The sequence below is a fragment of the Nerophis ophidion genome, linkage group LG25, assembly GCF_033978795.1.
Source record: "Nerophis ophidion isolate RoL-2023_Sa linkage group LG25, RoL_Noph_v1.0, whole genome shotgun sequence".
Classification (NCBI taxonomy): Eukaryota; Metazoa; Chordata; class Actinopteri; order Syngnathiformes; family Syngnathidae; genus Nerophis; species Nerophis ophidion.
The window spans coordinates 37,857,169-37,871,481 of record NC_084635.1 but is presented as its reverse complement, the minus strand read 5'-3'; the positions used below and the strand labels follow the sequence as shown (position 1 = coordinate 37,871,481).

Sequence of the window (14,313 nt, the reverse complement as noted above, 5' to 3'; positions counted from 1 at the left end):
ATGACTATGTATGAAACACCTCCTGAAGCCAAACATGACTATGTATGAAACACCTCCTGAAGCATAACATGACTATGTATGAAACACCTCCTGAAGCCAAACATGACTATGTATGAAACACCTCCTGAAGCCAAACATGACTATGCATGAAACACCTCCTGAAGCATAACATGACTATGTATGAAACACCTCCCGAAGCCAAACATGACTATGTATGAAACACCTCCTGAAGCCAAACATGACTATGTATGAAACACCTCCTGAAGCCAAACATGACTATGTATGAAACACCTCCTGAAGCATAACATGACTATGTATGAAACACCTCCTGAAGCCAAACATGACTATGTATGAAACACCTCCTGAAGCATAACATGACTATGTATGAAACACCTCCTGAAGCCAAACATGACTATGTATGAAACACCTCCTGAAGCCAAACATGACAATGAAACACACACACCTCCTGAAGCCAAACATGACAATGAAACACACACACCTCCTGAAGCCAAACATGACAATGAAACACACACACCTCCTGAAGCCAAACATGACAATGAAACACACACACCTCCTGAAGCCAAACATGACAATGAAACACACACACCTCCTGAAGCCAAACATGACAATGAAACACACACACCTCCTGAAGCCAAACATGACAATGAAACACACACACCTCCTGAAGCCAAACATGACAATGAAACACACACACCTCCTGAAGCCAAACATGACAATGAAACACACACACCTCCTGAAGCCAAACATGACAATGAAACACACACACCTCCTGAAGCCAAACATGACAATGAAACACACACACCTCCTGAAGCCAAACATGACAATGAAACACACACACCTCCTGAAGCCAAACATGACAATGAAACACACACACCTCCTGAAGCCAAACATGACAATGAAACACACACACCTCCTGAAGCCAAACATGACAATGAAACACACACACCTCCTGAAGCCAAACATGACAATGAAACACACACACCTCCTGAAGCCAAACATGACAATGAAACACACACACCTCCTCCCAGCTGCAGATATAGAAGCAGTGCAGGAGAAGAGGAGGACAAAGAGCAAACATAGAAGAAGAAGAACATCTGCAAGTCTGAAAGTGTTGAAAGTGGAGGCGCCAGCTCAGCTTCCCTTGTGGCTGTGGTCAAACCACCGCTAACTAATGACAAGGAAATAACTGTGGTTCACTTCTTCTCCTTGCAAGACTTGTTGAGGAAATCAAAACCTCCTGAAAACTTAACCCTCTCAGTGGAAAGTCCACGTGTGTGCAATCTAGTACACATCCTAGTACACATCTTAGTACAAATCCTAGTACACATCTTAGTACACATCCTAGTACACATCCTAGTATACATCTTAGTACACATCCTAGTACACAACTAAGTACAAATCGTAATACACATCCTAGTACACAACTTAGTACACATGCTAGTACACATCTTAGTACACATCCTAGTACACATCCTAGTATACATCTTAGTACACATCTTAGTACAAATCCTAGTACACATCCAAGTATACACCTTAGTACACATCTTAGTACACACCGTAGTACACATCTTAGTACACATCCTAGTACACAATTAAGTACACATCTAAATACACATCCTAGTACACATCTTAGTACACATGCTAGTACACATCTTAGTACACATCCTAGTACACATCATAGTACACATCCTAGTACACATCCTAGTACACATCTTAGTACACATCCTAGTTCACATCTTAGTACACATCCTAGTACAAATCCTAGTACACATATTAGTACACATCCCAGTACACATCTTAGTACACATCCCAGTACACATTGTAGTGCACATCTTAGTACACATCCTAGTACACATCTTAGTAAACATCTTAGTTCACATGTTAGTACAAATCCTAGTAAACATCCTAGTACACACCCTAGTACACTTCTAAGTACACATTCTAGTACACGTCCTAGTACACATCCTAGTTCACCTCTTAGTACACATCCTAGTACACATCTAAGTACACATATAATTACACATCCTAGTACACATCCTAGTACACTTCTTAGTACACATCCTAGTACACATCCTAGTACACATCCTAGTACACATATTAGTACACATCCCAGTACACATCTTAGTACACATCTTAGTGCACATCCTAGTACACATCGTAGTACACATCTTAGTACACATCCTAGTACACATCTTAGTAAACATCTTAGTTCACATCTTAGTACAAATCCTAGTACACATCCTAGTACACACCCTAATACACCTCTAAGTACACATCCTAGTACACATCCTAATACACACTATTATGTTAGATCCACTATGGACAGGACTATCACACTATTATGTTGGATCCACTATGGACTGGACTCTCACTATTATGTTAGATCCACTATGGACTGGACTCTCACACTAATGTGGGGGTTGGGGGGGGTTAGGGTTTCTGTATGGATCCCCACATCTGCAGTCTTTTCCAAGGTCTGTGGTTGTTCCCATCGGGTTGAGTTCTTCCTTGCCCTGATGTGGGAATGAGCTGAGGATGTGGTTGTGGCTTGTGCAGCCCTTTGAGACACTGGTGATTGAGGACTGTAGAAGTCCACTTTGATGATTGATTGATGACATACTTTATATACTTACAACATGTATTTAAAACCTTGATGGAGATTTTTGGATGTTTTAAGTGCGTTTTATAGACATTGGCTCCATTTTATTGCCAACATTTATTTACAAGTTAGAATGCTTCAAAGGATAAAAACATGTGTTCTTGTCTTACATGAGGATTGTGAATGATAAACATTTGGAGAAAGTCCAGTTTCCCTTCAAGGAAATATTTAGTTTTTTTGCTTGAATATTTTTTTTACAGTTTTGAAATTCAACATCATTTTCATCCTGAAATAAATGTTTCCCGTTCACTTTAGTGTGTGGCAATGCTAATGCTAATGCTAATGCTAAGACAGCAGGCTGGATCCAAACACAGCAGACATTCCTGGCTTCTTGCTCTTGGAAATTGGACTGCTTCATTTTCTTGAGGTTTTTATCTGGTTTGAAGCATTTTGTCAGGACTATTGAACACAACATTTGATGGACATTCATTCATCTTTATACTGAGAATGTATTGTATCAGGTCCTTTTAGTAGAAATGGTCATACTTGAGTCATTGGTTGAAATAATGAGTACAGTTTTGTAAGGAGCCACAAGCCCGTAGCCTAACCCTAGTCACCCAGGTGTGACTCGGAGGTGAAAGCCCACTCTTAGTCTGGTCGGTGTTTGCCTTGTGTTGCCCATCAAACCACAGCCTCCTCCTCAAAATCTGTCTTTGGTCCAAGTCCATGCTTTGGATGCAGTTCAAGCAGGGAAGAACCAAAAGCCTTTCCGGACATTCCACAGATGTTGGAAGACTTGTCAGAAAATGCATCCAACACCTGGTCTTTGCTGCAACTACAGGGAAATAGCTTCCAAGTTGCTTTTTTTTCCACTTTCATGTTCACTCCTTTCCCTTGTTTCTTTTTTACAGTGTGTGCTTCAATTTTCCAGAAGCAGCGCTTGATGTCTGAGTCCTGGCTGTGTGGCGTGTGCGGGCTTACAGAAGTCCACCGTCTCCTCCTCTCAAACACAAGGTCTGAGCAGCAAGCCTGTAGTCCAATGTCACCCTTCTGTTGGGGCTACAGGACCACCCGACTGAGGCTTTGTTGGGAACACAAGCAGCCCCCATTGCCCGTCTGGATGTGTCCGCTGCCAAAGCACACGTCAACAACAAGTTCCACCAAAATGTGTGGAAATACCTACAGCGGATGGCAGATGGATTCCTGTGGACGTGAATCACCAAATCTTTGTTGGCCAAAGAGGCAATGCAATGATTCACTGTCCTCCCACAACACTACTTCTGTCCATACTTGACAACCCCCCCGGATTTTCCGGGAGACTCCCGAAATTCAACCTCTCTCCCGAAAACCTCCCAAAATTCAGCGGAGCTGGAGGCCACGCCCCCTCCAGCTCCATGCGTATAAAATACTACACGGTCTAGCTCCATCCTATCTTGCCGATTGTATTGTACCATATGTCCCGGCAAGAAATCTGCGTTCAAAGGACTCCGGCTTATTAGTGATTCCCAAAGCCCAAAAAAAGTCTGCGGGCTATAGAGCGTTTTCATTTCGGGCTCCAGTACTCTGGAATGCCCTCCCGGTAAAAGTTCGAGATGCCACCTCAGTAGAAGCATTTAAGTCCCGCCTTAAAACTCATTTGTATACTCTAGCCTTTAAATAGACTCCCTTTTTAGACCAGTTGATCTGCCGTTTCTTTTCTTTTTCTCCTATGTTCCACTCTCCCTTGTGGAGGGGGTCCGGTCCGATCCGATCCGGTGGCCATGTACTGCTCGCCTGTGTATCGGCTGGGGACATCTCTGCACTGCTGATCCGCCTCCGCTTGGGATGGTTTCCTGCTGGCTCTGCTGTGAACGGGACTCTCGCTGCTGTGTTGGATCCGCTTTGGACTGGACTCTTGCAACTGTGTTGGATCCATTATGGATTGAACTTTCACAGTAGCTGAGATAGGCGCCAGCGCCCCCCGTGACCCCGAAAGGGAATAAGCGGTAGAAAATGGATGGATGGATGTTAGACCCGCTCGACATCCATTGCATTCCTCCTCTCCAAGGTTCTCATAGTCATCATTGTCACCGACGTCCCACTGGGTGTGAGTTTTCCTTGCCCTTATGTGGGCCTACCGAGGATGTCGTAGTGGTTTGTGCAGCCCTTTGAGACACTAGTGATTTAGGGCTATATAAGTAAACATTGATTGATTGATTGATTTACGTGGTGTTGGGCACCTGACAGCAAGTGACTCTCGCAAATGGCAGAACATCCATCCATCCATTTTCTACCGCTTATTCCCTTTCGGGGTCGCGGGGGGCGCTGGCGCCTATCTCAGCTACAATCGGACGGAAGGCAGGGTACACCCTGGACAAGTCGCCACCTCATCGCAGGGCCAACACAGATAGACAGACAACATTCACACTCACATTCACACACTAGGGACCATTTAGTGTTGCCAATCAACCTATCCCCAGGTGCATGTCTTTGGAAGTGGGAGGAAGCCGGAGTACCCGGAGGGAACCCACGCGTTCACGGGGAGAACATGCAAACTCCACACAGAAAGATCCCGAGCCTGGATTTGAACCCAGGACTGCAGGAACTTCGTATTGTGAGGCAGACGCACTAACCCCTCTGCCACCGTGAAGCCCAACGGCAGAACAAAGGTTGCTCAAATAGTGAAAGGTAAGTGTTATTGTTTTTTGTTTTGTGGTTATCAGCAAGTTATTAGAACAACTGTGTTTTTATTACTGTGTATTTAATAGGAGCCGTCTGAAATTCAACTATTTCTTTTATTTGTATATATAATAAATAAATATATATAGCTAGAATTCATTGAAAGTCAAGTATTTCATATATATTCATGAAATACATGAGTCGGTGAATTATACTCATCCCCTCTTAACCACGCCCCCGCCCCAACCACGCCCACTCCCTACCCCTGACCACGCCCCCCACCTCCCGAAAACGGAGGTCTCAAGGTTGGCAAGTATGCTTCTGTCTGGCAAGGACATTGGAATGTGTATTTAGTGTGTGTGATGTTTTATTGATGTTCTAATATCAGAATGATGGCTGCTTGTGATACAAATGAGCTGTTACGCATATAGCATGCTTACAATACCCCCACACCCACACCCACACCCACTCTCCCTCAACCCAATGCCACAGATAGATTGCATTTCTGTGGGGAATCTTGTTGTTAAAATTAAAGTCATAGTTGTTCTGTCCCATGATATTTTGACATTTGTGTGACGATCAATCATGAGAATACAATAGTATACATCTGTTAGCATGTTAGCCTCAATACAGAATCTCCATTCCAAATTTGCCATTTTAAAAATGTTTATATTTTCCGTCAAGCAAATATTATAAACACTTGCCAGTAAAATCCACGAGCACAACCATGAACATCACTTTTACTTAAAGGGGAACTGCACTTTTTTTGAGTAGCGTTGCCTCGTTCACAATTCTTATGTAAGATGTGTTTCTTGTTTTAAGCATTCTGAACGGTAAATAAATGCTAGCAAAAGTCAGCTAACAAAAGGAGCTAATGCAGGGGTGCCCATTACGTCGATCGCGAGGGGTGTGTCAGTCGATCTTTGACTGATTGATTGATTGATACTTTTATTAGTAGATTGCACAGTACAGTACATATTCCGTACAATTGACCACTAAATGGTAACACCCCAATAAGATTTTCAACTTGTTTAAGTCGGGGTCCACGTTAATCAATTCCAGCCAGGCTTTAAAAAAAAATAGACCTAAAAATGAGTGATCATCAATCTTCACCAAGACGTCACTTAAATGACATTCACGGTACCCGAGGGTCTTGTGAGATGACGCTGGCTGCTGCAAGATCATTATTATGAAAATATGACCGAGAGGAAGGCCAGAAACACTTTTTATTTCAACAGACTCTCGCGCCGTACCTTCCGTCAAAACTCTAAAGGCCGACTGCACATTTCCTATCTTCACAATAAAAGCCCTGCTTCATGCTGCCTGCGCTAACTAAATACAGAGTCTCGGAAAGCTGGCGTGCACAAGCGATCCCTCAGAAAGCTGGCGTGCACAAATGATGTGCACGCCAGCTTTCCGAGACTCTTATTTTGTTAGCGCAGGCAGCATGAAGCAGGGCTTTTATTGTGAAGATAGGAAATGTGCAGTCGGCCTTTAGAGTTTTGACGGAAGGGACGGCGTGAAAGTCTGTTGAAATAAAAAGTGTTTCTCGCCTTCCTCTCTGTCATTTTTTCATAATAATGAACTGGCAGCAGCCAGCGTCATCTCACAAGACCCTCGGGTGCCGTGAATGTCAATCAAGCAAGCTACGGAATTTGCCGCCAATGTTTTTCTTGTAAAGTGTATGGAAGCTGGATGAATTAGATGCCAAAAACCAACCACTTTCATGTGGTATTGTACAGAAAGGACAACTTTTTTTCTCCTCCATTTGAAAATGTGGGCGTTATCATCATTACTGTCTGATTCCAATCAATGCAAGTCATCAGAATCAGGTAATACACCAACTTATACTCTTGTCTTTGTGAAAGAAAGACATCTAAATGTGTTACAAATGCTTGTATTATCATTAAACACATTTAACTTGTTTACAAAAATGTCTCTTTCATAAATAAATAAATATAAATGATATATATAAATGAAGTAGGTCCCCTCGAGTTGGTCAATTGAAAAGTAGCTCGCCTGCAGAAAAAGTGTGGGCACCCCTGAGCTAATGTCAGTCGCTCCATTCCCAAAACCTCCATCAATGTTTAATAAACATGCTGTAAGTATGAACAGTATGTAATGTAGTAACGTTCATAAAAATATTTACATATTTTGATCATTTTAAATATACTGTGGCCGTATTAATTTCACCAAGCGTGTTCTATTTCCCCTCAACAACAACAACAAGAAACTGCTAATCATGTCAGACTTGATGAGGGACAACAAAGACTACTTTGGGACAAAAAATGATCCAGAAACTTCTATTTCTCTACTGAAGATGTCGTTGTGGTTTGTGCAGCCCTTTGAGACACTAGTGATTTAGGGCTATATAAATAATCATTGATTGATTGATTGATGTTATCAAATATTGAAATTCAACACGTAACACCATATATGGTCGTATAGTACACTTGTACCAATAAAGTAACACAGTACTATTGAAAAATGTACTACACTGCTTTGGAAAAAACACTGGTACTTTTTTCCCATGAACATGATGTACAATGTATGATGACATGTTGACAAGCTATAAAAACAGCAAGTGCTGCTACACAACTTCGCTAAATAAGGCCTAATTAGCAGCTAATGTCTCTCTGTACTCTTTGAGCTACCTCTAGATCACCTTTGCTTGATTGATTGATTGATACTTTTATTATTAGATTGCACAGTACAGTACATATTCCCTACAATTGACCACTAAATGGTAACACCCCAATAAGTTTTTCAACTTGTTTAAGTCCACATTACTCAACTCATGTCTGCATGGCGACAAATAAATTACGTTTCTTACAAGTATCAGTATCACTGGAGGACAAGGAATAACTAAACATACTTCACTACATACCGTGGGAGGATACGATAGCTAACCGCTAACAGCAAGCTAGCGCTCCTCAACGTAGAAAAAAGGGTACAAGAACTCCATCTAGTCGATACTACAATGATTATTACATCAATACTTGTATCATCACAAAATCATTCTTCTTATTATGTTGATAAAGTCAGTAAATATGTCCCCAGACACATGAGGACTTTGAATATGACCAATGTATGATCCTGTAACTACTTGGTATCGGATCCATACCTAAATGTGTGGTATCGTCCAAAACTAAAGTCAAGTATCAAAGAAGAGAAGAATAAGTGATTGTTACATTTGAACAGAAGTGTAGATACAACATGTTCAAGCAAAAAAATAAGCAGATATTATCAGTAGATGTACATTAGATATCCATTTTCTACAGCTTGTCCTTCATAATTTGTAGAAAATAATAAGTGTATGAATGACAGAATATGTTACAGCAGACATATTAGGAGCCTTTGTTCGCTTACCTGCTATTAATGGACAAGTTGTCTAATATGTTCATGAATACATTGGTTTTTGATTGCAAAATGAAATGCGTCATAAGATTTTTTTTTGTTAAACTAAAGCCAATAATGCTATTTTTATGACCCCCTTTATTTACAAAGTATCGAAATACATTTTGGTACCGGTACCAAAATATTGGTATATATACTGTACAATGTATACATACATACATAAATATATATGCACACTATATCGCCAAAAGTATGGTGTCCAACCATCTAAATGATGAAAATCAGGTGTCCTAATCACTAATCACCTGGCCCGGTGTATCAAATCGGACACTTAGGCATGAAGACTGTTTCTACAAACATTTGTGAAAGAATGGGCCGCTCTCAGTCATTTCCAGCATGGAACTATCATAGGATGCCACCTGTGCAACAAATCCAGTCCTGAAATGTCCTTGATCCTAAATATTCCAAAGTCAACTTTATTATAAGAAAAGTGAAGAGTTTGGGAACAACAGCAACTCAGCCACCAAGTGGTAGACCAGGTAAACTGACAAAGAGGTCAGCATAGTGCAAAGACTACACAGCTCCAGACTTCATGTCACCTTCCAATAAGCCCACGTACAGTGAAGTGAAGTGAATTATATTTATATAGCGCTTTTCTCTAGTGACTCAAAGCGCTTTACATAGTGAAACCCAATATCTAAGTTACATTTAAACCAGTGTGGGTGGCACCGGGAGCAGGTGGGTAAAGTGTCTTGCCCAAGGACACAACGGCAGTGACTAGGATGGCGGAAGCGGGACTCGAACCTGCAACCCTCAAGTTGCTGGCACGGCCACTCTACCAACTTCACCACGCCGTTTATATATATTTTTATATACTAATAAACACAAACATACATACATACATACATGCATATACATATACACGCATATAAATGATAAATAAATATATATATAAATACATGTATACAAATAGATACATACATATATATATATATATATATATATATATATATATATATATATATATATATATATATATATATATATATATATATATATATACAAACCCCGTTTCCATATGAGTTGGGAAATTGTGTTAGATGTAAATATAAACAGAATACAATGATTTGCAAATCCTTTTCAAGCCATATTCAGTTGAATATGCTACAAAGACAACATATTTGATGTTCAAACTCATAAACATTTTACTTCTTTTGCAAATAATCATTCATTTAAAAAGTTCATGGCTGCAACACGTGCCAAAGTAGTTGGGAAAGGGCATGTTCACCACTGTGTTACATCACCTTTTCTTTTAACAACACTCAATAAACGTTTGGGAACTGAGGAAACTAATTGTTGAAGCTTTGAAAGTGGAATTCTTTCCCATTCTAGTTTTATGTAGAGCTTCAGTCCTTCAACAGTCTCCGCTGTCCTATTTTACGCTTCATAAAGCGCCACACATTTTCCATGGGAGACAGGTTTGGACTGCAGGCGGGCCAGGAAAGTACCCGCACTCTTTTTTTAACGAAGCCACGCTGTTGTAACACTTGTCTTGCTGAAATAAGCAGGGGCGTGCAAGAAAAAGACGGCGCTTAGATGGCAGCATATGTTGTTCCAAAACCTGTATGTATCATCCATCCATTTCCTACTGCTTATTTCCTTTCGGGGTGGCGGGGGGTGCTGGCGCCTATCTCAGCTACAATCGGGCGGCAGGCGGAGTACACCCTGGACAAGTCGCCACCTCATCTTAGGTCCAACACAAATAGACGGACAACATTCACACACTAGGGCCAATCTAGTGTTGCCAATCAACCTACCTTTCAGCATTAATGGTGCCTTCACAGGTGTGTAAGTTACCCATGCCTTGGGCACTAATGCACCCCCATACCATCACACATGCTGGCTTTTACACTTTGCGTGGATAACAGTCTGGATGGTTCGCTTCCCCTTTGGTCCGGATGACATCATGTCGAATATTTCCAAAAACAATTTGAAATGTGGACTCGTCAGACCACAGAACACTTTTCTACTTTGCATCAGTCCATCTTAGATGATCTCAGGCCCAGAGAAGCCGGCAGCGTTTCCGGATGTTGTTGATAAATGGGTTTTGCTTTGCATAGTAGAGCTTTAACTTGCACTTACAGATGTAGCAACCAACTGTAGTTACTGACAGTGGTTTTATGAAATGTTCCTGAGCCCATGCGGTGATATCCTTTGGAGATTGATGTTGATTTTTGATACAGTGCCATCTGAGGGATGGAAGGTCCCAGTCATTCACACACTAGGGCCAATCTAGTGTTGCCAATCAACCTACCTTTGAACATTAATGGTGCCTTCACAGATGTGTAAGTTACCCATGCCTTGGCCACTAATGCACCCCCATACCATCACACATGCTGGCTTTTACACTTTGCGTGGATAACAGTCTGGATGGTTCGCTTCCCCTTTGGTCCGGATGACATCATGTCGAATATTTCCAAAAACAATTTGAAATGTGGACTCGTCAGACCACAGAACACTTTTCCACTTTGCATCAGTCCATCTTAGATGAATTTGGGCCCAGAGAAGCCGGCTCCGTTTCAGGATGTTGTTGATAAATGGCTTTCGCTTTGCATAGTAGAGCTTTAACTTGCACTTACAGATGTAGCAACCAACTGTAGTTACTGACAGTGGTTTTATGAAATGTTCCTGAGCCCATGCGGTGATATCCTTTGGAGATTGATGTGGGTTTTTGATACTGTGCCATCTGAGAGATGGAAGGTCACGGTCATTCAATGTTGGTTTCCGGCCATGCCGCTTACGTGGAGTGATTTCTCCAGATTCTCTGAACCTTTTGATGATATTATGGAGCGTAGATGTTGAAATCCCTAAATTTCTTGCAATTGCACTTTGAGAAAGGTTGTTCTTAAACTGTTTGACTATTTGCTCACGCAGTTGTGGACAAAGGGGTGTACCTCACCCCATCCTTTCTTGTGAAAGACTGAGCAGTTTTTGGGAAGCTGTTTTTATAGCCAATCATGGCACCCACCTGTTCCCAATTAGCCTGCACACCTGTGGGATGTTCCAAATAAGTGTGTGATGAGCATTCCTCAACTTTATCAGTATTTATTGCCACCTTTCCCAACTTCTTTGTCACATGTTGCTGGCATCAAATTGTAAATTTAATGATTATTTGCAAAGTGTTTATGAGTTTGAACATCAAATATGTTGTCTTTGTAGCATATTCAACTGAATATGGCTTGAAAAGGATTCACAAATCATTGTATTCTGTTTATATTTACATCGAACACAATTTCCCAACTCATATGGAAACGGGGTTTGTAGATGAAAGTACCTGGAGATAGGTCCCCATCGCTCTGCTCTCCTGAGTCAGAGTCCATGTTCTCCTGCAGGACACGAAAGGCTGTCAAAAACCTTTTCTTCTTTCCTTCTTCCTCTCTCCTTCACAGGCAGCCTTCTGATTGCCCAAAGAAACAATCATGGGGTTTCTCCCTGGAAAACTTCTCCAGCCCGGCTGTGGGAGGAATGTCAGCAGGAGCCTGGGCTGCTTTTCTTCTTTCTGACTCCTTCACTTTCCCTCTTTCTGCTCCCTCTCCTCCACTCTTCTGCTGCACCCTCCCTTCTCTCCCACTCCACCCCTTCCTTCCCACTCAACCCCCCCCTTCTGTCCCACTCCACCCCTGCCCCCTTCTCTCCCACTCCACCCCTTCCCTCCCACTCAACCGCCCCCTTCTCTCCCACTCCACCCCCCTTCTCTCCCGCTCCACCCCCGCCCCCTTCTCTCCCACTCCACCCCCGCCCCCTTCTCTCCCGCTCCACCCCACCCCCTTCTCTCCCACTCCACCCCCGCCCCCTTCTCTCCCACTCCACCCCCCACCCCCTTCTCTCCCACTCCACCCCCCTTCTCTCCCACTCCACCCCCGCCCCCTTCTCTCCCACTCCACCCCACCCCCTTCTCTCCCACTCCACCCCCCACCCCCTTCTCTCCCACTCCACCCCCCCGCCCCCTTCTCTCCCACTCCACCCCCGCCCCCTTCTCTCCCACTCCACACCCCACCCCCTTCTCTCCCACTCCACCCCCCGCCCCCTTCTCTCCCACTCCACACCCCCGCCCCCTTCTCTCCCACCCCACCCCCCGCCCCCTTCTCTCCCACTCCACACCCCGCCCCCTTCTCTCCCACCCCACACCCCACCCCCTTCTCTCCTACTCGTCCATGTCCCACCTCCTCCTCCTCCTCCCATCCGGTGGTGTCACACTCAGCCTCTGGTCAGTCCAAGTCTTTGTGCCGAGTTTTAAGGCTCCCTAAAAGCGCTAGCCGGCCTCTAGCTGAGCAGTCCTCCTACGGCTCCGGTTTCAAGTCCGTCCCAGCAGTAAAAAAAAGCCACGACCTCTTGCTAGTGGCTCTCCAAAGTGTCAACTGTCAGATGAGCCGATTTGTACAAACCCAGTTTCCAAATGAGTTGGGAAATTGTGTTAGATGTAAATATAAACAGAATACAATGATTTGCAAATCCTTTTCAAGCCATATTCAGTTGAATATGCTACAAAGACAACATATTTCATGTTCAAACTGTTCAAAAAAATGTTTTTTTGCAAATAATCATTAACTCTAGAATTTAATGCCAGCAACTCGTGACAAAGAAGTTGGGAAAGGTGGCAATAATATACTGATAAAGTTGTGGAATGCTCATCAAACACTTATTTGGAACATCCCACAGGTGTGCAGGCTAATTGGGAACAGGTGGGTGCCATGATTGGCTATAAAAACACCTTTCACAAGAAAGGATGGGGCGAGGTACACCTCTTTGTCCACAACTGCGTGAGGAAATAGTTAAATAGTTTAAGAACAACGTTTCTCAAAGTGCAATTGCAAGACATTTAGGGATTTCAACATCTACGGTCCAGAATATCATCAAAAGGTTCAGAGAATGTGGAGAAATCACTCCACGTAAGCGGCATGGCCGGAAAGCAACATTGAATGACCGTGACCTTCGATTCCTCAAAAACCGACATCAACCTCTAAAGGATATCACCACATGGGCTCAGGAACACTTCATAAAACCACTGTCGGTAACTTCAGTTGGCTGCTACATCTTTAAATGCAAGTTAAAACTCTACTATGCAAAGCGAAAGCCATTTATCAACAACATCCAGGAATGCTGCCGGCTTCGCTGTGGCCGAGCTCATCTAAGATGGACTGATGCAAAGTGGAAATGTGTTCTGTGGTCTGACGAGTCCACATTTCAAATTATATTTGGAAAATGTGGACGTGGTGTCCTCCGGAACAGAGGAAAATAACCATCCGGCGCAAAGTTCAAAAAGCCAGCATGTGTGATGGTATGGAGGTGTATTAGTGCCCAAGGCATGGGTAACTTACACATCTGTGAAGGCACCATTAATGCTGAAAGGTCCATACAGGTTTTGGAGCAACATATGTTGTCATCCAAGCAAAGTTTTCATGGACGCCCCTGCTTATTTCAGCAAAACAATGCCAAGCCACGTGTTACAACAAAGTGGTTTCGCAGTAAAAGAGTGCGGGTACTTTCCTGGCCCGCCTGCAGTCCAGACCTGTCTCCCATGGAAAATGTGTGGCGCATTATGAAGTGTAAAATAGGACAGCGGAGACCCCGGACGGTTGAAGGACTGAAGCTCTACATAAAACAAGAATGGGAAAGAA

General features: G+C 43.0%; 1 protein-coding gene across 1 annotated transcript in view; it reads right to left on the bottom strand.

The window, feature by feature from the left end:
- The window catches only part of tnfaip8l3 (tumor necrosis factor, alpha-induced protein 8-like 3), a 51,077-nt gene extending 38,814 nt beyond the window's left edge, over positions 1 to 12,263 (bottom strand). Inside the window, exon 1 of the mRNA XM_061887060.1 lies at positions 11,970 to 12,263. Coding sequence (XP_061743044.1) covers positions 11,970 to 12,015 — 46 coding nt within the window. The 5' untranslated portion in view covers positions 12,016 to 12,263. The remainder of the gene's footprint in view (positions 1 to 11,969) is intronic.
- Between the last annotated feature and the right edge of the window lie 2,050 nt (positions 12,264 to 14,313).